Source organism: Achroia grisella, unplaced genomic scaffold (assembly GCF_030625045.1).
Source record: "Achroia grisella isolate CSIRO2021 unplaced genomic scaffold, CSIRO_AGI_Agris_v1 utg114, whole genome shotgun sequence".
Classification (NCBI taxonomy): Eukaryota; Metazoa; Arthropoda; class Insecta; order Lepidoptera; family Pyralidae; genus Achroia; species Achroia grisella.
This window is the reverse complement of record NW_026712585.1, coordinates 491657-515352: the sequence shown is the minus strand read 5'-3', so window position 1 is coordinate 515352 and position 23696 is coordinate 491657. Positions and strand designations below refer to the sequence as shown.

General features: G+C 32.3%; 2 protein-coding genes across 2 annotated transcripts in view; one reads left to right on the top strand and one right to left on the bottom strand.

Annotated features, from left to right (window-relative positions):
* The window catches only part of LOC131850360 (lysosome membrane protein 2-like), a 36897-nt gene extending 23639 nt beyond the window's left edge, over positions 1–13258 (top strand). Inside the window, exons 6-12 of the mRNA XM_059200581.1 lie at positions 145–244; positions 1845–1972; positions 9294–9414; positions 10237–10384; positions 11552–11702; positions 11930–12026; positions 12532–13258. Coding sequence (XP_059056564.1) covers positions 145–244; positions 1845–1972; positions 9294–9414; positions 10237–10384; positions 11552–11702; positions 11930–12026; positions 12532–12747 — 961 coding nt within the window. The 3' untranslated portion in view covers positions 12748–13258. The remainder of the gene's footprint in view (positions 1–144; positions 245–1844; positions 1973–9293; positions 9415–10236; positions 10385–11551; positions 11703–11929; positions 12027–12531) is intronic.
* A 3492-nt stretch (positions 13259–16750) lies between these two features.
* Positions 16751–21497, bottom strand: LOC131851017 (small ribosomal subunit protein eS1). The gene is made up of 7 exons (XM_059201443.1): positions 21386–21497; positions 20975–21071; positions 20200–20285; positions 19342–19437; positions 18380–18527; positions 17258–17419; positions 16751–16921 (listed from the first exon to the last, which is right to left on the bottom strand). The coding sequence occupies exons 1-7, from the start codon at positions 21445–21447 to the stop codon at positions 16778–16780; spliced, it is 795 nt and encodes a 264-aa protein (XP_059057426.1). The 5' UTR covers positions 21448–21497; the 3' UTR covers positions 16751–16777.
* Between the last annotated feature and the right edge of the window lie 2199 nt (positions 21498–23696).

Here is a 23696-nt window from a genome sequence, read left to right as displayed (position 1 = left end):
GACTACTTACTTAAAAAAATTATTTTAAGTAGTGTTTGTTAATTAGGTATTTCTTTTACTTAAAAAAATCCAGATCCTCTTTAGATTTTAAAAGACATTTGAATGGTCTTTATCTACATTATTGATTTGTTGTCTTTCTGATAGGTTCCTATGGGGTTATGATGATACGATTATCGACACGGTAAAAATCTTCATGCGATGGAGAGGTGAGATGAAATTCAACAAATTTGGACTTCTAGCAACGGTACGTATTATGTTAAAATTTCGTTCGGAAATATATAAATATAAGTAGACTTTGTATAAAACCTAGCACTAGTACCTGTTTCTCACCGTTTTAGTTACCAAGTAGCCTGCTTTGTAAATAGTATTTCTATTTTTTTTTAATCCAGTAAGTACAGCAGTGTTGTTTAGAAAGTGAAGTCAAAGATGTGTCGCCTAGGGGAATATATAACTAGGCAATTTATATGTATTACGTTAGTGTTAATTTTTTATATATAGGTATATATTACTCTTGATAATATCAGTGTATATAATACATTTTGATTATTTAAAATACGTTAAATGCAAATATTATTTATGTATATACGCCAAACACTAATTAAAATACTTTGTGGAACCATTCAATGTTCAATAATTTATGTTATAATACTACCCGTACAGTTAAAGCTTGATGTGCCTATTGGTTATATCAACACATCTAATTACAGGATTATTACTGAAATAAGGGCATAAGTTGTAAACATAGAATCAGTGTCGGCTTTCCGTTCGTTCTTAGAGCTTTGGGCCCAAGCCCATTTTTTCTTGCCAGGAATATCTTCCCCAGCGATTTATGTATGTATAATACGTATTATATATGTATAGTGATTTTTTATAATATACATATGTACCTAGTCTCTAGTGCTGTTCATATAACATAGGCAACTCGGTTGGTAGTTACCATACCATCAGGTTAAATAAAAATAGAAAAGGATACATAATAATAATCCGGAACTATTTACACAGTGCCATTTATTCCCAAGTTAAGCAGCATGAGTTATTGATACTAGACAACTAATACAAATACTTAAATATATTTTTTTTAAATACATACATATTATATTATACGTAGAAAACATCCAGACAACCATACTAATGAATGTTTCGAGGAGCGAGGAATCGAACCTGCGACCATCAAGGCCAACACGTTTAACAGCACTCGCGGGTTACTGTACTGTAACAATTAACAATGTACTATAACAATTATTAATTAATCTAGATTCATACCAATCGCTGGCAATATTAATACTTCTATTATTGTTTTGATTATTTTGCTCTCTAAGTAACTTTGTACAATTGGTTTACTCAGCGAGCTAGCGACCTCAATAATATCAACACTCTGTATACATATACCAATATAAACTGGTTTATTTTATTATATATTCAGGCAATAATAACCTATAACAGTTAGTAGACTACTTGTGTGATTGTAGATTTGTACCATAGAAAAAATCAATTTAGCTACTTAAAATTAAAAAGCTTAAAAAATATAATATACCTAATAATAGAATATATTATTAAAAGGGGTCCCTTTAGGCAAAGTTCCGAAGATACTGTCAGCGTTCTCTCTTTGAATAGACTAATTCTTTGTCCAAGGTAGCTGCCAGCTCTTCGGTCTTCTATGATGATGATTATATTGTTTGATATATAAAGCCTCTTAGGCGAGACATAGATTAAATAAATAGAAACAGAGAAAATAATTTGTTACAATGTAATGATTTCCGCTCAGTTGCAGACGACTGTTTCCCTGACTATTCAATTTGTAATAAATTAATATGCGTATCTCACGTGTAACAATTTGTTTATAGAAAAATGACACGTTGTCCGAGCGACTGACCATCAACACGGGAGAGTGGAGTAAAGACAAAATGAATGTACTAGAGGGGGTGGAAGGCGAAGATCATCTACCGTACTGGGATAGTCCGTATTGTAACAGGTATGGCATTTTGGCTTGTGGTATTGCACTATAATTTATATGAAAGTCAATTTACTAGTAGTATATTGTTCCTGTGGCCTGGCGTGGCCTGGCCGGGAGTGGATGGATGCGGAAGGCGGAAGAGCGCACATGGTGGAAGTCTTGACGAAAGGCCTATATCCAACAGCGGATAAACACAGGCTGATAATAATGATGAAGATGATAATATTGTTCCTAGCATATAGGCATACCTTATTGTGAAAATATTTCAGAAAACTGTAAGAATATATTTACATAGAGCACCTTACTTAAAGAGCTACTTAAGCGGCTAAAGCGCTGTTTATTAGAAATCGATCACATTTAAAATCCATACTTGCTTATGATATTTTCCGTTTTCTCGACTATTACTCGTTTTCTTCATTCAGTCGTTTGATTGAAGAAGCAATGAATGAATTTTAGATAAATTTTATCTTTTATCTAAAATGCATCCAGTCGGAAAAATTGGTGACAATTTCGGTATATATCGATTGTGTCGTATACACAAATTGAATCGTATATATTCTCAAGGAAATGATAATATACTGATTACGATTTGCTTAAATTAGGGCTTAAATTATGAGTATGGCCATATTTTATCTTAAATAAGCAGAAAATGTCACTGCTATTGTAGCTAGCACTGTTGTATTTACTGTAGGTAGTAATCCTATCATTTTATAACATACCATAGTATTTTTTTTTTATCGAGTGATCAAAATATAAAATATTTGTTAGGTATATGATCTGTTTATTGAAATGATAATTAATTCAAGGTAATTGTAGGTTACATATACAGTATCAATCAAGTACAATGTTGTACAGTATCTGAAACAGTAAAATTAATGTAATATAAAGTAGGTATAATAATTATATCATATACAACTCGAGGGAAAGACACCATATAAAATTATTGGCGTCTGAAAAATTTAGAACAGTCTGAACTTTTAAACTCTATTCTTTTTTACCGCCGCACTCAGAGATGTCTAATAACTTAAACAATTCCTTAGACGTGGACGTGATCGTTGAAAACCATTAAAGACAACAAACAAATTAACTCGTAATTATGTATTTTATAAGAACTTTCATTTAATCAGTGGTGTAAGAATAATGTGAAGATAGAAAAAACAAACGACGATCGTACTCTGTAGAATACACAGTTCTCTATTTGAAAATTATAAAAAAAAATACTAAAAAGTTTTAATAATTATTTTTTGTCCATTGCTCCATAAGCAAAATATCAAAACTTAACATATAGTGTTTAATATCTCAATGGACCCTAGACAAAATCAACATAATACTCTTTACAGATATCTTACGAATTAATTTACTATATTTTATTGTAAACCATATTTTATGACACAAATTGAAATTAACTATGTCAATCACTAATATAGGTAATGATATAAATTGAATTATCTGATTTGTCTATGTCAATTATAGAGTAATAACAAAGAAATATTTATTATACCTACCTAGTTACTCCAGATAAAACGCTCCGTAACAATATAGTTTAATATCGACTACATTTGTATACAATATATCTGTATATTCTATTTAATTGGACGTGTACATGCAATTGATAATAACTTCTTCCTTATTTATTGATATAACTTCACGATATAAACGCTAATGCTTCGAAATAACTAATGTTATATATGCATTTCTATAATTTACATACGAATGAAATGGGGTCTGACCTGTCCCATATAAAGGGCGGCCCAACGCCGCCTGAGTCGCGGTTGAATGCTAACGCGACTAGCTCGTGGCATCGCAACCGTGTGGTTTTTAGTGGGTAAGAATATCACAAACCTCCTCGTCATCTAATAATAAGTCACTCCAGTCTCTACAATACAGGCTGTACTGCGAGCCTAGTGTAGAACTACAGTAAATTAAAATGTAACTGTGTATCATGAATAAATATTATTATTATTATTATCTCTAATAAGAAGGCGGTCTCACAAACAATCATACTTATGAATACAGCTGATTGAACTATGCGATCGAACCCGCAACAAGCAGAATTAATGTGGTATGCTAAACCGCTAGATCATTGAGGCTGTTAAATATTTAACTCTCCATTTTCATCCATTTATAAACCTAGTAACTACCAATAATAATAAATATGTCACGAACACAGGAATATTTAAATATAAATTATTGTAAAAACAATGATCAAAGGCCTTTTAATTTAGCAAAGATATTGTGTAAGATACGTGCAAACAATACAGTCGAATGGATATTAAGAATATTCCTCTTATATGTAAGTAACACATACCTTTATGAATTTTTTAGTGGGTAAGAATATCTCTAATAGGGTGACGGCCTTTTGAAGATCTTTACATACGATAAAAAAGGGTGTATAGCTAACGCCTTGGAGCACGAAAGTCCCATAAGATAGTCTGACTATATACGCTTATTGCTAGACACCACGTTCTATGACGCCCTTCTTTTTGAAAAAGACCAATACAGATAGAAGTATGTAAGCAGAGAAAAAGTCATTCTGCGGGGCTGTCACAGCTTTCAGGAATGAGCATCTAAGAGAGTATCATACGCAATTCCATGTACCTACATCCCAATTACAATATTTCGTCTTAGAATTATATATATAATTATATGATACATATAATAGGTGCTATACTTCACATGTTTTTTCACAATAGAAGTTAGTCTAATATCTGTCCATTTCTAACAATCTATTGAATTTTAATTGCTGTACTTGAAATATACGTACTAAGGGACGTATGTATGTAGAAATACTCAGGGGAAGGTATTTCCGCGAAATAATTGTGTATATAAACACATTATGTTACAAAAATCCACTACTTAGAAAACTGGATTTTATAGTAGAATACAAGAAAACAAACTTGGACCAAACAAAAGGAAGACCAATTTTATCTCTTTTGTGACTAGATATATGATTGTCCAGTGGTATATTGGTTGTGCTCAATGAGAAATCTTTGAATATTGTAGATATATGTATAATTGAGTTCATAAGTTTATCTATTTAGATAACAGTTGAGTTTCTACTAGAATCAGAGACGGCTACAGGGTAATGGGGAAGTATTTAAACTGAAATATTGCTGTCAGCCAACCAGCGTTGCCAGCCCCCAAAATTGGGATGCCCCGATTTTTAGACCAACATTAAATGTCCCGCGAGGATAAACCCAGTTCTGTTATTCTGAATGATCTGTCGCGAAGGTCCCAAACCCTGATGATATATGTTCCACAGATACTACTGATTATATGTATGGGACATACAAAAATATCTATCTTTTTACACAAAAGACCCACCCAGCCTGAAAACAATGTAATACATGTTACATATGTATTTATCTGCCTGTTCTAAGTACTCACGAGACCTATTTTAAGACCATGCATATGTCTGCACTCTGTGCCCGCCACTTCATTTACGCAGCGCACGCAACGAAAGCCCTCAAATATTAATAATTTTCTCCGTTTTTGCATCATTTTTCACTGATGCTTCTACTGGTCGAAGCGTCATGTTATAAAGCCTTCCTCGACAAATGGACTATCCAATACAAAATGAATTTTTCAATTCGAACCAGTAGTTCCTGAGATTAGCACGTTCAAGCAAACAAACTCTTCAGCTTTATAATATTAGTATATGTATGTAAGAACCTACTGTTTCTTTAACTCTTTAATGACGTCAATACAATCAATAAAATAACTCTTTCAAGATCATCTGCATGGGTACTTGTGTCTCGCATATTTCAACCGCTAAGCAGCTTGCTTTGTAAGATGTGTTTCGATTCATGGATGAGATATAACAGAGATATATGGAGGTATCATATTTTGGTCCTCTGCAATGGCAACGAATGAGGATCACTGCCGTAACACAACTACTTGATTTCGTGGTGCTGTTCGTGTATATACGCGACAGTCGCCATTTATTATCAGCTGCACACCTGATAATAATAAGATTGTTTGCAATTCCAGTTAATTAAAAAAAAAACAACTTGTACGCTGAATTAAAGATCAGCACAAGTCACTAAAATGTAGATAATTTACAAGGGTCTACTGTATCTGATAACTCTATATGCAATATTAAATAATAATAAGTTTTATTGCTATTTTCACCGATATAAGTAAATGACAAAGAAATATTCCGATAAGCTACCGATATTCTTTAATGAATAAAATTTAAGTATGTGTACTTCTACATAAACACATTAAGAGAAAAATTAATACCTATTTGCTTTTGTAGGTATTTCGACACAATACCGTCAGTAATTATCTGAGAGTAATAACATAATTATCACAGTAATTATGTAAAAATGTCACTTGTATATACATAAACTAAGAAATTAGCTCTTTCATTTTGTAATGTCATCGTTTAATCGAGGTAGACTGTACAAAGTCATTCGCGTGGGTGCCACGCCTTATTCTGACATTAAACAGATCGTTTTGTTCTAGGCTGTTTTTAGCTTTAAATGAAGAGATATAATGATATATTAATAGCAATAATAAAATAAGTAAATTAAATTAAGTCGATTCACACAGCGCCATCTAGGCCCAAGCTAAAGAGAGTTATGGGTACTAGACAACTGATGTAAATACTTAGATATTTTTTAAATTCATTATTTACATAGAAAACACCCAGACAAATACAAACAATCATACTCATGAATAAAGATGTTCAAGTGGAATTAAAACGGTGTGTCAAACCGCTAATCCACCGATTCATTTTCCATTTTCATCCATTTATAAAACTACAATAGTAGATAATAAATATGAGACGAAAACAGGAATACCTACCAAAATATAAATTATTGTAAAAACAATGATCAAAGTCCGTTTAATTTTAGTAAAGATATTGTCTAAATATATAAATACATGCAAACAATAAAGTCCAACGGTAATTAAGAATCTTCCTCTTCTTTTTTGTGTAAGTGGAAAATTATATGTAGGTAACATATACTTTCATGAATTTAGAAGATTTAGTCATATATTGCCTTAGCAATGTAAGAATATAAAATATAAGGTGCAAAGAATTGTTGACAAAATGGTTTTGTTTTCGGACTACTCTAATGTTGTTAGCCGGTTGGCCGTTATAGCTTCACCGGAGGGACTTATGGAGCGGCTGAAGGCCAATTCCCGCCTGACCAATACAACCTTAGTCTGAGGGCACTGCTAAGGGTTCGAACCTCGGCTCAAGCCGTCGTAATTTCGATCCCGTTTGAACTGGACGAAGGATTGATCGGAGGGGCAAACAAAGTAGGTGTGGCTAATCACTACGCTCAGAAACAATAACATGCGGTAGAATATGTAAGAATTATTAACAACTAGCTGTACCCGCGACTTCGTCCGTCACCTTGATAATGAATAAATAGTCACCTTGACTAAATAATTCAAAATAATTTAATAACATATGACAGCCATATAAAAAAGTTTGAACGTTCAAAAATGACGAAGTTCAATAAAAACTTTCATCCTCTATTTTATTTTAAGGGTAAAATTTTTACCAACTTTGAATGTGACATTTATTTATAAGTATTTAATCAAGAGCCTAAAAAATAAGTTTTAAACTTCTAGCTTTAAAAATGACGATTATTCCATACAACCTTGCATCTCCCCTTTCAACGCCTTTCAACCCTTTTTCGCCTTAAAAAGTAGCATATGTCCTTTCTCAGGTTCTAGACAATCTATGTACCAAATTTCAATCAAATTGGTTTCAGTAATTTTGGTCTGAAAGCGAGACAGACAGACATACAGAGACACTTTCACATTTATAACATTACTAAGGAGTAAGGATTACTTATCACTATAAAAATATACGTAAAAGTTAAACATATACAGAAATGTTTCAAATTATAACCTCGACGAGAGTTTAACTACTAATCCACCACTGTCAAAGTTTAACAATGTAGGTAGACAAAACAATATCGGATTGCTGAGGTCGAAAGTTTATACAATTCAGTGATAAATTAACTTGCAATAATATTAGCAATAATAGTTTTTTAGTTCGTACATTTTGATATCAGTTGTTATGGCGCCCGAGACTTAATCAACGTAGGTACTTATTAAAATGATAAACTCTGAATCCGTGATGAAAGGAACACTCTAGACCTGCTGATTAAAATAATAAAATATATTTTCACCCGCAGTTCAAGCTTAAGCGGCACGTGTAGGCATTGTGAATCGCCTCCCAGTATCAAATCGGTTTGGAAATACAATGATATTAGTCAGGTGCTTGAACCTGTAGCACTGCGACCTACATAGATTGTGCTCACCCTTTTTCAGAGTTCACTACCTAGACCCGTTAGTAACAAGAATTGAAAGATATATTCAAGAGCGATGGTTTTTATCTCCTCAGGATAGAGTGTAAACTTTCCAAAGGTGCTATTACGTTTATTGACTCTATGTGTGGGCTACAATCACATAGGATGTGTAGGAGCGTTTTTTCTTCAATTTGCCAAAATCTGCTTTTATTTTTATTAAGATATATAATATATACCATAGATAAAAGACCACTAGATATACCACGTGCGCTGTAGCATGGTGCAGGTGACAGTATCAGTAACGTTTCATTAGACTCTTAAAAGTTGCCGCCACAGTTGAAAATTTACAAGTTATGACTTAATATTTTAGCTGTACGACAGTCGTAATATATTAAATCATTAATAACTGTAGTAACTTAAAATTAACCCAGCCAGAATGTTCTAGTCTACTAATCAAGGCAACTGTCACCCGCACCATGCTACAGTGCACATAGTATAACAAACCTGCAATTCATAGGGTGTTGGAATGCGCATGGACGGTGATAATCTGTCACTATCCAGTGTGCCTCAAGCTTGATTGCTCCCTATGCTATAAAAAAATATTGAATAGGCAAAATTGACTCCAATAAATTAAAACCTTCACAAAATTTTTACGGGGCCAGTAAATAGAAATAAATCTTTATTCAAACAAACTTAATATTCATTATTTTACGACTCATTCGGAACGCAGTCTCATCATAAGAAGAAAGATTAAAAACTTGTGTGTTGATCTTTTAAATAAATGTTTTTTTAGTAAATACACAATAACAAGGATTAGGCATGCGACAATTAATATAGAAACAGCTACGTATTCGATCTTTATTCAATCGGATGATATTAAGTTTAAGTTAAGTGTTATTAATGGAAAGAAAATAATAGAAATTTGCCATTTAATTGCGATTCAGTATTAAAATAGCGGTCGATACAGACAATAAATTGTTATAAATTTTTTATTCTTATAAAAAAAACCTTAGGAATCTTTTTTATTAACACTCGTTTGAAAATATTTAAATATTATTTTATTACAGTATCGAGGCTACAGACGGAACAATATTCCCGCCAGTTATGCTGGACAAGAAATCAACGCTTCATGTATTCTATCCGAATTTGTGTCGTCGCCTGCCTTATATATTTGATAAAGACGTAGAGGTAAGACGGAATTTCCTTATAACAAATCGCCAACATTTATCACTATTTGAACCGATACAGTATTACACAATATCTGAGGGTCATATTTTACTGCGAAGTCGCTTGTATATTACATGTTTTTAATGAAATAGCGAACAATATAGCAATTTGCATGATGAACCGTGGTTACAATTAATAATTTACAATCTCCTGTAGTCATGAATACCCCACAAACAACAAAATATATACATACCTACCTACTTTTCACTTGAAATAAAGGCAGAAGTTACGAAAGCATAAGAACTTAATCCTCAGGTTGGATCCTGAGTAAAGCATAAGAACTAGTAATGGTGTCACAATGTATGTGATGCTGTTTATTTTTTAATAGTAGGTAATATAAGTACTTAAATTCTATACATACCCTCACTCATACACATACATTCCGCCAGATAGAGGGTTTTATGCACACAAAGTATCATATATCATATATATATATCATAATATACTTTATGCTATGCATGCATGAATATCACAAACATGAATATTTTTAGCCTAGTGTTATAGAATCAAATGTTTATTAAGTTATGTTTTCTGAAATAAAAGTTATTCTATTCTATTTTAAGACGTATAATTTAGTGCACGGAGAGAACCAGGAGGTCTGGAATAGAAGTTTCTGACATAGTTCAAACTCCAAACTCTTACAAGGAATAACTTGAAAGTTTAAACATAATTTACGATTATTGTAAGGTTTCTTTTCTTCTGAGAAGTAACTAAATAACTCATACATTCCATCATATTCATCCAATTTAATAAAAATATGTTACCATAATCTTATATTATCAGGTTGGCGACATTCCACTTCTCCGATACAAGATGCCAACGAATGTGTTCGACGACCCTAGTGGGAACCCTGACAATCAGTGCTACTGCCAATTGGACACGGGAATTTGTCCGCCCAAAGGTGTCATTGACGTCTCAGCCTGTACAATGGGTGAGTGTATGATTCAATTTTTTGATACTGGTTGCCGCGCTTTCATCCTTATGAAATTTATAGCCTATGTTATTCTGATGTATCATATATTACTGTAAAGTTTCCCCAAAATCCGTTCAGTAATTGTTGTAAGAATTAAGCGTAAATTGTCCTGAGTTCTTATTATTATAAATACTCGTATTATTGAGGCCAAAATTGGTTGGTTTGGTGTAGGTCGCTGGAACTCAGCTGTCAGGTAATCCATCACAAGGTTAAATAGCAATGAGCCGAGAGCAGATCCTTAGTGTACTCCGACTTTTATATGGAATTCGTTTCTGGTTACTGCCAGGCAAGGTACTTTGGTGTGACACTTTCGTACATGTCAGTTAAAATTTTAATATAACATTCAGGTACACTCTACGATCGCAAGGCCTGCCAAATCAATGGTCTAGGGATACGGTCGAAGGCTTTCTCCAGATCTATGAACACCAGATATAGGTCTCTCTTAGCGTTTCTATGACAGTCTGTTAAGATCCGAATAGTATGAATTCCGTCAGTAGTTGATTTCCCTGAGACAAATCCACAATGATTTTCTGTCACACTGGTTAGTAGACGTAGTCTACCTGATTACTCGTTCCCAGATTTTTAGGCTATGTGACATCAGTTTTATAGCTCCGTAGTTTTCGCATAGGTAATCTTACATAACCGTTGTTTTCGTAAAACGGAACCAGAAAAGTTTTCCACCTCTCATCAGGAATTCCTTCTAGTGGAAATTTAATGAAAAGCATAGATAAGAAATAATCCTCATCGCCTAGTTCTTTCCACTATTCAGCTGATATATCATTAGGTCCAGTCACCTTATTGTTATGTAGGTAATTAATTAATATGATAATAACAAGATACTAATTTACTTTCTTGCCCACAGTTCTCAATTAAAGCAGTTAGCCGCAGTATACGCTAGAGTAGTCATAGATTTTTTTTAATATACATTTCACTAAATATTTTTACTTTAACTATGGTTTTGGTGTTACCACAGATAAGATACATAATCTTACAAAGTATAAGAAAATATTCTATATCTTGATAGTCGTACTTATTGTTTGCTACAAACTTTTCGAGAACTTTAATCTGATTTATAAACATTGATTTAATATGTTGCAATTACAATATATGCTCTTAATTCCTCAGGTGCTCCAGCCTTGGTATCCTTCCCCCATTTCCACTTGGGCGACCCGCTACTCCGCGAGAATGTGAGCGGCCTGCGTCCAGATCCTGCATTGCATGAGTCTCACTTTGATATACACCAGACATTGGGCCTCACTCTTTATGGGAAATCCAGGTAATTGATTACCAAATTCAGTAGCAATCCATTGTCATTAAAGAAAATTACTACCTACCTATTTGGACTTTTTATAGTATTCTTCAAGAAACATGCATTGACCGTATTTTTCTATAAATAAGTACAACATAATAACTGTATTTATTATTATTCTTTATAATTTCGTCTCTATGGAAAACTTTTTTATGGAATAAAACACATTTCTGATATGTATCAATTTATTTCAGTTTACAAATCAACGTCGAAGTTAAAAACACGCCACCATTCACATCCGTTGGATTTCTGCAGAAAGGAACAATTTTACCAGTTGCCTGGCTTGAAATGGTAATTACAAAAATACCTTAATTCAAGTAATTAGATGATTATTTATTACCTTTCGAAAAAAATTACTGCGTAGACACTATATCAACTAAAAGTACTGTAATCAAACAAGAACCTATGCAATTACTAAGCGATTTCGATTTTCTTTGAAATCTGGAGTAATACAATAAGCAGCCGACGACAAAGTAGGAGCAAAACGGCGTACAATCGGATTGATGGTACGCTTATGTATCTATATGACAAACAAACTGACGGCCCACCTGTTGGAAAATAATGATAGTAGGTACTACTTTATATCAAAATTAATTTGTGACTTTCGTGATACCTCTCGCAGCTATTCCTGGGTATTCTTAAACGAAAATTCAACTTACAAAGTAAGATCCTTGGCGAAATTAGGTACCCATATCTGTCTCGTCAATTTCTGCCCGAACAGACGACTTTATAAAAATCTTCATCGATTATGCGATGACTTTATACTTAAGCTGAAAACACATTTCTTTATTTGCAGAGCGTTACGGAACTACCAGAGAGCATACGGACCCTAATATACCACGGCACCTACTCCACAGCTGCCATACAACTTGTGATTAGAGTAATATGCATACTCTCACTGATCATATCCGCGTTATGCTTATTTACTTTAATTTTCGGCAGAAGACCGAAACCGTGCGTTTCAATACACCATAAACCTGAATTAGAAAAAACACAAGTGTCTTGTTCCTGAGAAGATAAAGGGCAATATTCTGTGATTTTTAATGACTTTCTTCAGTATCAAAGTGCAAAATTATATAAAGATCTATAGCGAATTTAATGTTTTTACCCGCAGTGCATATACTTTCATTTGCACTGTTTACATCATGATTTTATATATGGAAGCAAATGATTCAATATTCGAAATAAGTTGAAAGTTTATAAGATTCAAAAAGGCATGCCACCCACACTATAGCAAATACAATTTAGAACAACAGACGTTCTATCGTAATGTCTGTTCGCCTAAGACGTGATTTTTTTTCAGATAATAATGCACGTTTAACTACGTTATAGTAGTTGATCATTATGTTAACAACAACAAATGAAGTAATTAACAACGATCAAAATATCTATAATTTCTCAGGTTTTGTCAGATCTTAAGTAGTCTGTACTTGGTCACCTACTGGGTTTTACCTAGTATAAAATACTGCCTAGATGGCACTGGTATCTCATAATTCAGGGTTTCGCTAGTCCTAAAACCGGATTTATTTGCTAATGCTATTGGCTGTAACTGCTCTTTTCTATTGGCGGGGTGAAAATAGTACGTTTATTAATGTGATTGTGTGCCTCTTATAATATTTTATATATTTTGTTCAACAATTCTAGACTTGAAATGTAGATAACTGTACCTAGTTTCATTTTATTTGCATGATTTTGAATTTATATTAGAATATTTTGAATGGATAGATGTTGGTTCTAGGTATTAGGTAGATATATTATAGTGGCCAGTAACTAATAGAGTACAAAGCATCCAGACCTAGATTAAAAAGATACCAGATTTATCTGGCAACATTATAATGGAGTAATTGACCATTGGATTAAATTATTCTTTCTGATTTGTATTAATTTACTATATAAAAATAAACTTATAACAATTTTGTTAAATTATATAATTTAATAAAAACATTAAAATGTATGCGTAACAGAGCATTTGAAAGTGTCCTGTCTACAAACAAATAAAAATCATTTATGAAACGAGACATTACATAGCATCAATATTATTTTATGGGACTGCACTAGGACTATATGTAATTACTTATATTTTTTTACTAGTGGAATGGACGGTACTTTTCTAAAACGGTCTACACACAACTATCAAATGCGAGGTAATATCGGAGCAATGGTGGTGTGCTTTAAATCGGCTCAGAGGGCACATGTGGCGATCTAGGAGATGCTACTCACCACAGTTTCGATATTAGCCGTGATATTGGTGTTTCGTGTAGCCCATTTAACACTGTTTACATGGAGAAGTAATCCAATTTAGCTGTGATTAGCCGATTGGCAATTAGCGGATGCATGATTGGTCTCTGCACAGAGTGGCGTGTGAAAAATAGCTGTGATTGGTCGATATTTTTTACCAGTTTAAAAACTAATGCAAACGTTTTTAGATTAATTATTTGTAGTCGTTAATCTATGGGGGAAAGTATATAAATGGCAACACCGTCGTTGAAGGATATCGTTTTTCTCTTTGCTTTTTTCTTTATCATACGCTGCAATCTACACTTCAATTGCATACAAAATCGTCAAGATAACTTCATACATGATTAAATTATTCAAATTAAATTAGTTTAGTAGGTACCTAATTAGTTTTTATACAAATTTGTACGAATTTATATAATTTTTCCTCATTTATGTAATGTCTATTAAAATTGTCACGTTCATATGATTCTGATAACTATACTATATATATATTATTATTCCCATATTACTAAACATATTTGACTCTTCCATATGCGCCATTAACTTTTGATATAGACAAGGAACATTTAGTAATACAGATATACAAAGTAAAATTCTATTATTTTAAAATATATAGGTCCCTATGTACCTACTTACCATCAAATCTATTTAACATTCCTATATATGTAAGTACTAAAACTACTATTCATATACTACTAAAACATTTTAATGTATACTGTTACCGTCAATAAAAGGACTTAATTGATCTATCAACTCACAACTGAAAAGGCATAGTATCTACTAGACTCAAAATTTCAAATAGGTTCCTATTATTATGTGAAAATAAGAAACCACTTTCAGAAATTTTCACTTGAAGATGATGCAAGAGAAAGATTTTAGGCAATTTCAACAGAATGTGTTTACAGAAAAATGTAAATGAATTATTTATGATTTATTTTGACTTAGAAGATTATTTAAGTTAAGTATTTTGTTTACATAGTAAAGCTCTATATAACTAATAAAGAATCATTATGCCAATGTTAGGTGCCAGATAATATTTTTAGGTAATAAATCCATAAATACAAGTAGCTAACAAATATTGTTATTTATTATATATATTTTCTAATTTCTGAATTCTTAATTACCGATATGCCTACTTAAAATATTGTGCATAAGTTAAGAGCCAAATAAATTTGTTTTTATAAATTAAGAAATAATGTAAGTAAATCATGTTAAGTATAGTTAAGATTCGGAATACGGATAGGTGGAAAATTGGTGATATTACAGAAATAAAAATATCGAGGTATCAATGAAATTTTACAATGAAGTAAATATCCCCTTATAAATAAGTTGTAAGCATAATTTGTGACATTTTGTGTTCATTATTTACATTTTTGCAGTTTTGTAAATTATAAATTAAGTATACGTCTAAGTTTATCCATTGCCTTTTATTTTCTTAATTGTTGTCACTTTTTTAATAAATAATAAAATAATAAATGTTAACAAGATTTAATTTGATTGTCAATCAACATGGTTGGTTGTTTGATTATAGAAATCCATACAACCACAGAGCAATTTAATTAATTAGAAAACTGTTAATAAATAACATTTAATAAACTTCTTTGTTGTAAATCGTACATTAATTGTATGTTCCCTAAACTTTATAAATGTCTAATCGCATTCTACAAAATCAACACTATAAAGGATATTATATAAGCACTACTTAGACACATAGTAACTTGGTTTAAAATATAGTTTTTTATGTAATTGGAATGCCAAACATTTCGCCTATCGTCTATTTACATGAACAGCACTACGCATGACGTTATCATATGACACTCGTTATACCATTCATGCAGTGTTATTCCAAATCCTATGACGATTAAGATGTCATGCCACTTATGTTGAATGTAATTTCACCATACAACGAAACCAGCAACGCAAACTGCATGGCAGCTGAAATACAGCTAGACTTAACAAAGCTTATCTAAAAAAAACTGGAATACTAACGATGTGTAAACATTTTCATTCAAATCCGTTCAATAAGTTTTGCATGAAAGACTATGACAATATTTTACCAATAGTATACCGAGCAAACGTGTTCACAAGGAATATGTTGCATCACTTAACAGAAAAACAGAAAACTGTTAATGCATCACCTGTCCGGTTTTGCACGGGTATTTATCAAACTTTTCCAAAATTATAAATATTAACACACGCCCATACGTCGCAGATTACTAAAAAAAATATAGAAAAAACATAAATGAGTAGTCATTGTGACATACTCGTAACTAATAATTAGACTATAGTATGGTATAAACATCTATTTTTATAGATGTTTATACGCTCTTCTACCATAGAGTATTTTGATTTTTCACAAGTTTTCTTATGCATCACTAACGTATTAGGGATAAGCATGTAGGATTCAAAAGGTGAGATTGTTTTTTAAATTGCGTAGTTTCGTAGCCTATTCGATGCAAGGAACGAATCTTTTTATAATTTTAATATAGTTGCGAAGTGGAATGTAATATCAATATCATCAATAGTATACATACCAATTTTTATCAGTTGCTTTAAAAAAAACCAAGAACGTTATATTGTTATACAAATGAATTCAGTCATGTTGTCTAGCAGATTTCCAGCAAAATATTGGCCACAGAATTTGATAGCATACTCGCATCTGGTAATTATTTAAACTCAACTGCCATATCGTGATTCCATTTCCATTCATGGTACTACTAATGCACTTTTGTAAGGTGTGCGTGTCAATCGAGCATGGTGTGAAAATAAAACAAAAACAGTTTTCCACATATTATATTATAAACTTAAACGCTTTCTTGTACAGGAGGCTCGTAACCCTCGGGGCGTTCAGACTTATCGCCGACCTCCCCGCGTTTACCGCTGCCGCCTTCACCGTGCAACTCCATAAGCTTAGCGATTTCGAAACGTGGCCTCTTCAGTACTTTCACCTGAAATATAGACTCAGTTCAGTAGACGTAAAGATGGTTTTTGAATAAAGATAAAAGAAGAAGAAAGATGTCAGTAGTAAATCAAAAGGGAACAAAGTGTTCATCATGTGTGTAGTCATTGCGAGCTAGGTGTATCATCATTTGTACAACTTTTAATATATTATATTAATTTAAAACAATTTATATGAAGTTTTTTAATATTATTCCTCATTCTAATCTATAACATTGTCTGCATTGTAACTACATGAAATACATGAAAATAGATTCTAGACGTGATTCCATTTAATTAACACTAAATCCTATGAATTATATAACTAAGATAACATGATTACTAACTTTTCGGATGCAAACATCCCTGAGTGGGTAAATTCCGTGGCAAGCCTTTTCGATATCCTTAGCAATGGAGTCAGGGATAAGCTTGTTGACAACTTCCCGCAGTTCAGAGCTGGTGACGTCGCGGGTAATGATTTCACACATCTTCTTTCTGATAGCACGTACCTGTAATAAAATATAATAATGTAAACACTCCAAAAAACTTATTTTATATTGTATTTATTCGGTCAGAAATTATCCACAGTTACAATCTCGTTAAATAAATTACAAACTAATGGAGTGTGCCATCTGATGGAGATACTTTTAATCACAATTAATGATGAGAGACTTAAGAATTTTTAATTACTAATTCATCAACTGATAATATTAAATATCACTATTTCCAAACTACAATAACATTAATGTTAAAATTATAGTGAATACAAACTCAGAAAATCTTACATACCTACATCAATTTTAAAAAATATACCTATTTGCAATGCTAGGTTCGTAGGTTATAAAAAATTAGATATCCTTATAACTCGCTTTGTCTTTGAACAGCTGCTATAAAACTACTTAGAGAAAGGAACTTTTCTATACTTGTGTATAGTATAATCATGGAGTGTGTAGCAGCCTCACAAAAAGCCGGCGGACCCCCGCGAGCCGCGTTCGTGTTGATGCCACGATACTGTATGCAGATTACAATAGACAACCATAGACAAGTTTAGCTTTGTCTACGACATTTCCAACTGCAGCTTTTGAGCCATTCTCAATTGAATTATAATAAAAAAATATATCTATTTCATTACATATTTGCTGTAATTATTAACAAAATTAGTACCAACATCAAAAAGCCTATATTTCGTAAGCTAAATGCGTAAAAAAAATTAGTGGCCATTTATTGGTTCATACTGAACATATAAAATGATTGATACTCATCAATTTTAATTGCAAACAAACTACATAAAGCATGTTCAATTTGTTTGCAATAAAAACATAGACAATTATAATATATTATATACACATATACATAGATACTGAAAACCTTCCGATTTAAAAAATAGTTATATAAAAATCTCCTTATACATATCACCATAGGTTTCAATTTATAAATGATTAATCAATTTAATGTGGAAATTAAAATACCTGGGTGTGCTGAGCGTAGCATGTCTTTCGCTGACTGAGAGTATCCTTGTTGGTAAAGCCGATGCAGAAGACACGGAGGAGGTATCCGTCGGTGGTCTTCACATCAATATTGGCCTCGACAAGGGTTTGCCATTTCTTAACCATCCACCTGAGTACAAAGATATCAGATGAATAGATAGATCGAAGCTCACAATCTAGTGGTTGTTGTCACACAACTTTAAAAGTTGGGTCATGCTTTTGCAGCTTCACCAGACAATAAATTAGGGCGAATGCATGCACGAATTGGCACTACAAACACGCGAAAGGAGTTATAATGTCGTAATTTCGATTCTCATTGTTCCCTACCCAGGCTACAATTATAAATGTAACCTTTTAAAGATTCAGGCGGGAAGTACCTCAGATTGCTTCCTGTGAAAGCAAATTACAAATGGTTATTGTTAATATTATTCTTCATGACGATTTGTCAACACAAGAAGGAATCTAGGCAGTTATATAGGGTGGCCACCACCACTACTTCAATATCATTGAATTAAAAGGTAATATGTAGAAGATTTAAGAAATCACACTAAGTTCTTGTTATAATCCATGTATTCATTGTAGTAATGACATGAAAGACCTATATACACAAGCATAAAGGCACTACATCATGTGACAACATTTACTATCTGCAGCTTGAAACGATATGAAGACCAGTTGTAGTCTACATATAGCTGGGCTGCAAGTTGTACATTTACACAACCTGTCAAAATGGCTGAAGAAGGTTGAAGTTGAAAAAGAATTAAAAATCAATTGATGTTGAGTGTCTAGTGAGTTTGCATTCTCAAAGTAATCATACTTAATTTTATTTTATATCCAACAATATGAGACAGTTTTCTTATAATGATGAAAAATGAATAGATAAGATCAATCAATCCAATGAAATTCAGTATTGAATTGCTAACACTGTTTAATTGTAAGCTTACCTGAGCTTGTCAGTAGTGAGGTCCATGCCATGGAAGTTGCAGAGAACATTGCGACCCTGCACATCCTCAGCAATCAGGCGGAACTTGCGGAACGATCTGATATAAAAGTTTTAAAGTTGTAATGTATATTAACTTTTAAAGTGGTTTTGAATTGTAGTCTAAAAATATGTTGGCTGTTTTGAATATAACTTTGGAAACTTTATGTAAACGAAGTATAATTTTATGTAAACAAGGCTACAAAACAAAATTATTTGTTTTGCTCTAGTATAATACTAGACGCAAGTCTTGACTTTCAAGTGTATATTTTAAAACATTTAATTTATGAGATTTGTGTGGTAGTTTCAGTGACAAAAATAGATATTAAATGTAATAAATTTAAATTTTATATAAATGTTGCAATGACATAAAAGTCTAACTACAGGTTGGTGTAGAAAGGTACTTTATGTGACAGCTTATGTTATTTGCAGTTTGAAACGATACAAAGACCATAAAGTATACCTTCATATAGCTGGACTGCAAATTATAATTAATAACTATGCTTGTTGAAATTAACATGATTAATCTTTTTAAGATACTATATAGAACTATTGCTATTTAAACCAACTTAAATATTATAAAGATGCTATTTTTTTAGTTAATAAATATACATTTTTAATAATGAAGGATATTGCAATGCATCAGGGATGCAATCGCAGTCAAGCAGGATGCAATCAGCAATATTCTGGCAGAGCACCAGTAGAGGATGATGAGATGAACTTGAGGTTGATCTGATATGGGACAATGCTTGCAATGAAGTGAACAGGCCACTTTACTAACAATCACCCAATGACTAAAATGCAGTCAATAATTGATACAAACCTTTCAGCATCAGTGTCAGCTTGAAGGTCGGCCAGCGAGACTTCAAACACGCGGCCTTTCAGTCCTTCTGACGCGATTTTTGTACCCTGTGAATTTCAACAGGTATTAAGCATACTGTTTATGACAAATAATTAGTAGTAAGTTGAATACTGTGTTTATTCAGCAGTAAATCAAAAGGGAACAAATGTTTTCATCAGTTCTGTGTCATTGCGAGCTAGGTGTGTCATCATTGAGAAATATAATTGCCATAATTCTCACTTTTGTAATAAAAAGCTGGCAAAGTAAATAATGTTACTTAGTTACACATCTATACCTTTCCATAATTATAACCTTTTTTATTCTTTATTCTGCATTGTATATTCCAAAATTATGTGCTCCATAAATGTCTTATCCTTAGCAAAAATGTTTTATAAAATGGCTAAATTACACCATGTGGTCATATTATCAGAGCCTCAAGAACCATAAAAATACGTTGACATGAAAAATGCACTAAAATTAGACTACAACAAAAATATTGTATAAATTGTGGTAGTATATCTGTTTAAAAGCAAATGTGCAAGGTAATTATTTAATCAAACCTAAGGACATTAAACTGCAGTTACCTTAAATCTGTGACCAATGGGCAAATACCATGATTTTTACTGAATAGTTAACGTGAGCATGACAAAACAAACCAAAATACACAATATATATTACTTAGTTTTTTAAAAATACCTACTGACTTTAATTTTCTTTGAACTAAATTTGATTTTTATATTGCAGGTTATGTACTCACTTGGGTACGGTTGACAAGGGTTGTGCCCACTTGTCTCTTGGTGAACATTGACGGTGCCTTAACATCATACCAGTCCTTGCGTGTGAAGGGATCAACGCTGAAAACAAAAGAAAAATGAATAATAGATAACCTCATTATAACAAGCCGACATTTTTTCAAATAAATAATTTGCTTTTAGTATTTATATAGAAAGAAGAAAATTTTAATAACATTATTATTAATATATAACAACTTGCAACGGATTAATAACTTAGGAAAACAATCATTATTTTGGGGACTCGGTAAAACGACACGAGACAGAACTTGTATCTATAAATATTAACACAATCACCATAATCATGATTTAACTGTGATAGTTATCAAATAGTATAACAAATTAACTATAATATTTTGGTTTTATTTCTAACTTACATCTTCTTTTTCACACCTTTTTTACCGCCCTTCGAAAGGCCTTTATTTTTACCGACCGCCATGACTGGAAACAAAATTTGGAAAGAGTATTATATTTTTTAAATGTGCTGTGATTGGCTGAACGAATGTCTACTATTTTTGACATTTCATTCTGACAGTGACATGTGTTGTACTAACTTTTTGCCGTTCGTTTTTCGCTTAGATCGAAAACTTCTTTTGGGAGATTTAATACGGTAAAATAAATAAATAGACGTACGTTTATTAACTTTCAGTTACAAAAGACATGTGATATGAATAAGTTAATTGTACGTGAATATTACTTAAACTACAAGATACAAGTTAATGACATTGTATTATGTATTTGTTTCAAAATATGCGAACATACACACAAGACAATCCGAAAATATACGTATGATCCTAATAATAATATTAACGGCTATAGTTTCCAGCTGCTACTAAACAATACGATATAATATTTATATCGTGTTGTTTAGTAGAGTTGGAAAATGGAAAAAAAATTTAGAAAGACATCCTGTCGGAACAATTTACTCATATTATTACAAGATTAATTAAGTACCTTCGTCTGTGGTAGTGAAAATCGACAACTCTATATTGCTATAAATTGTAAGACTACTCTGTAGGTACATATATCTGACACTACTTTTTTCGCTGTATCTTAATGCTCAATGGTGAAAAGTAATAAAACGTGTTTTAATTTGTTCCACATATGTTTAATTAATAACCAAAATATAAGTAAATCGCTCCAACAATTGATGGTCCATAGTTAGTAAATGAATGTGGCGCATTTAGTTACATCGCGCGGCAACACCATTGCCGTCCAGGCAATTAGCATGCTAATGCTGGGCTGAAAATAACTAAATATAACAACTGTCATTCGGAATCGAATTCCATTATTTTCATGTTATTAATATAAGAGATATGCTACAACAGTATTTAGCATATCCCCTAAAAATTTTTGTAGTCACTTGGTTTTCTTGCCATTACTATTCATTCATTCATAATTTAAGAGCTACGCTCTTATCGGTGGAGCTCTTGCCACTTTCCGCGATCTTCCATCATGTTCTTTAATTCTTGATACGACACGACTCCCATTTTGTCCTCAATTTGTTTAATGTAGCTATTCTTTGGTCTTCCCCTCCCCCTCTTTCCTTCTATTTTCACCAGCTACTCCAGATGTACCACAGATATTACAACAAGAATAGCCATGGCAAAAAAAGCATTTAACAACAAAAAATACCTTTTACACGCTAAAATATCAAAGACCTCACGGAAACGATTTATTAAAACCTATATCTGGAGTATAGCGTTGTATGCATGTGAGACGTGGAAATTAAATCAAAAGGAAAGAGACAAACTGGAGGCTTTTGAAATGTGGTGTTGGAGGAGGATGGAAAGAATTAGCTGGAAGGATAAAGTAAGAAACGAAGAAGTACTACACAGGGTAAAATAAAAAAGGCAGATATTGAACACAACAGAAAATAGACGAAGAAAAATGTTAGGACACTTGATATGGCCATTACTATACTTTTCGAAAATATGCCACAGTATATTTATGGGCTAAACGTAACGCAGAAATAATAAATATATATAGCATAAATAATAACACACGATGGATTTAAGATATGTACCTGCATAGAATATATATTTACAATAATATGAAAATAATGGAATTCGATTCCGAATGACAGTTGTTATTAGTTATATTTAGTGGCAAGAAAACAGTGTGACTAGATAAAATTTTAGGAGATATGCTAAAATAGTATTTAGCATATTCCCTAAATTTTTTTCTAGTCACTCTGTTTTCTAGCCATTGCTGTTCCCAGGGGCGTAAAATTACACAGTAAAAAACTGTCATCGCCGTCAATGCATCAATCTGTCAATCACTAATACATATGATTTTCTGTATCATTTCATTTATTAATCTAACCTACCTAATCAAAATCGCACCAGTGTCCAGTGATCAATCAGTACACTTTTTTATCGTTAGTATTGTTATGCTAAATTACTAACCTGCTAATAATAACGTTATTATTATAACACATTGTTGTGTTTACTGTTGTAATTTTTATTTTTCGCTCTTTTGGTACACGCTCCCAGTGCTCAGATTAGACAGAATAGTAAATATATATTTCTTAGTTCACCGGCCATTTAGTTAATTAATTTCTCGATACCAGCTACTATAATCGTGTATCGCGGTACAGTCCTGCCTCATATAAGTTAAACTCCCTCCTAGTTTCGTAAAAATTGTGTTGTCAAAATTTTGTTACAATTGTTTTATATAGATATTCGT

What these genes read in the sequence shown, in the direction of transcription:
- LOC131851017 (XM_059201443.1), bottom strand. Translation starts at nt 21,447, where the DNA reads ATGGCGGTCGGTAAAAATAAAGGCCTTTCGAAGGGCGGTAAAAAAGGT. An exon ending in GCTGACACTGATGCTGAAAG is followed by an intron (nt 19,438 to 20,199) that starts GTTTGTATCAAT and finishes CTTTTATATCAG; the next exon opens with ATCGTTCCGCAAGTTCCGCC. An exon ending in GCTACGCTCAGCACACCCAG is followed by an intron (nt 17,420 to 18,379) that starts GTATTTTAATTT and finishes ATTTTATTACAG; the next exon opens with GTACGTGCTATCAGAAAGAA.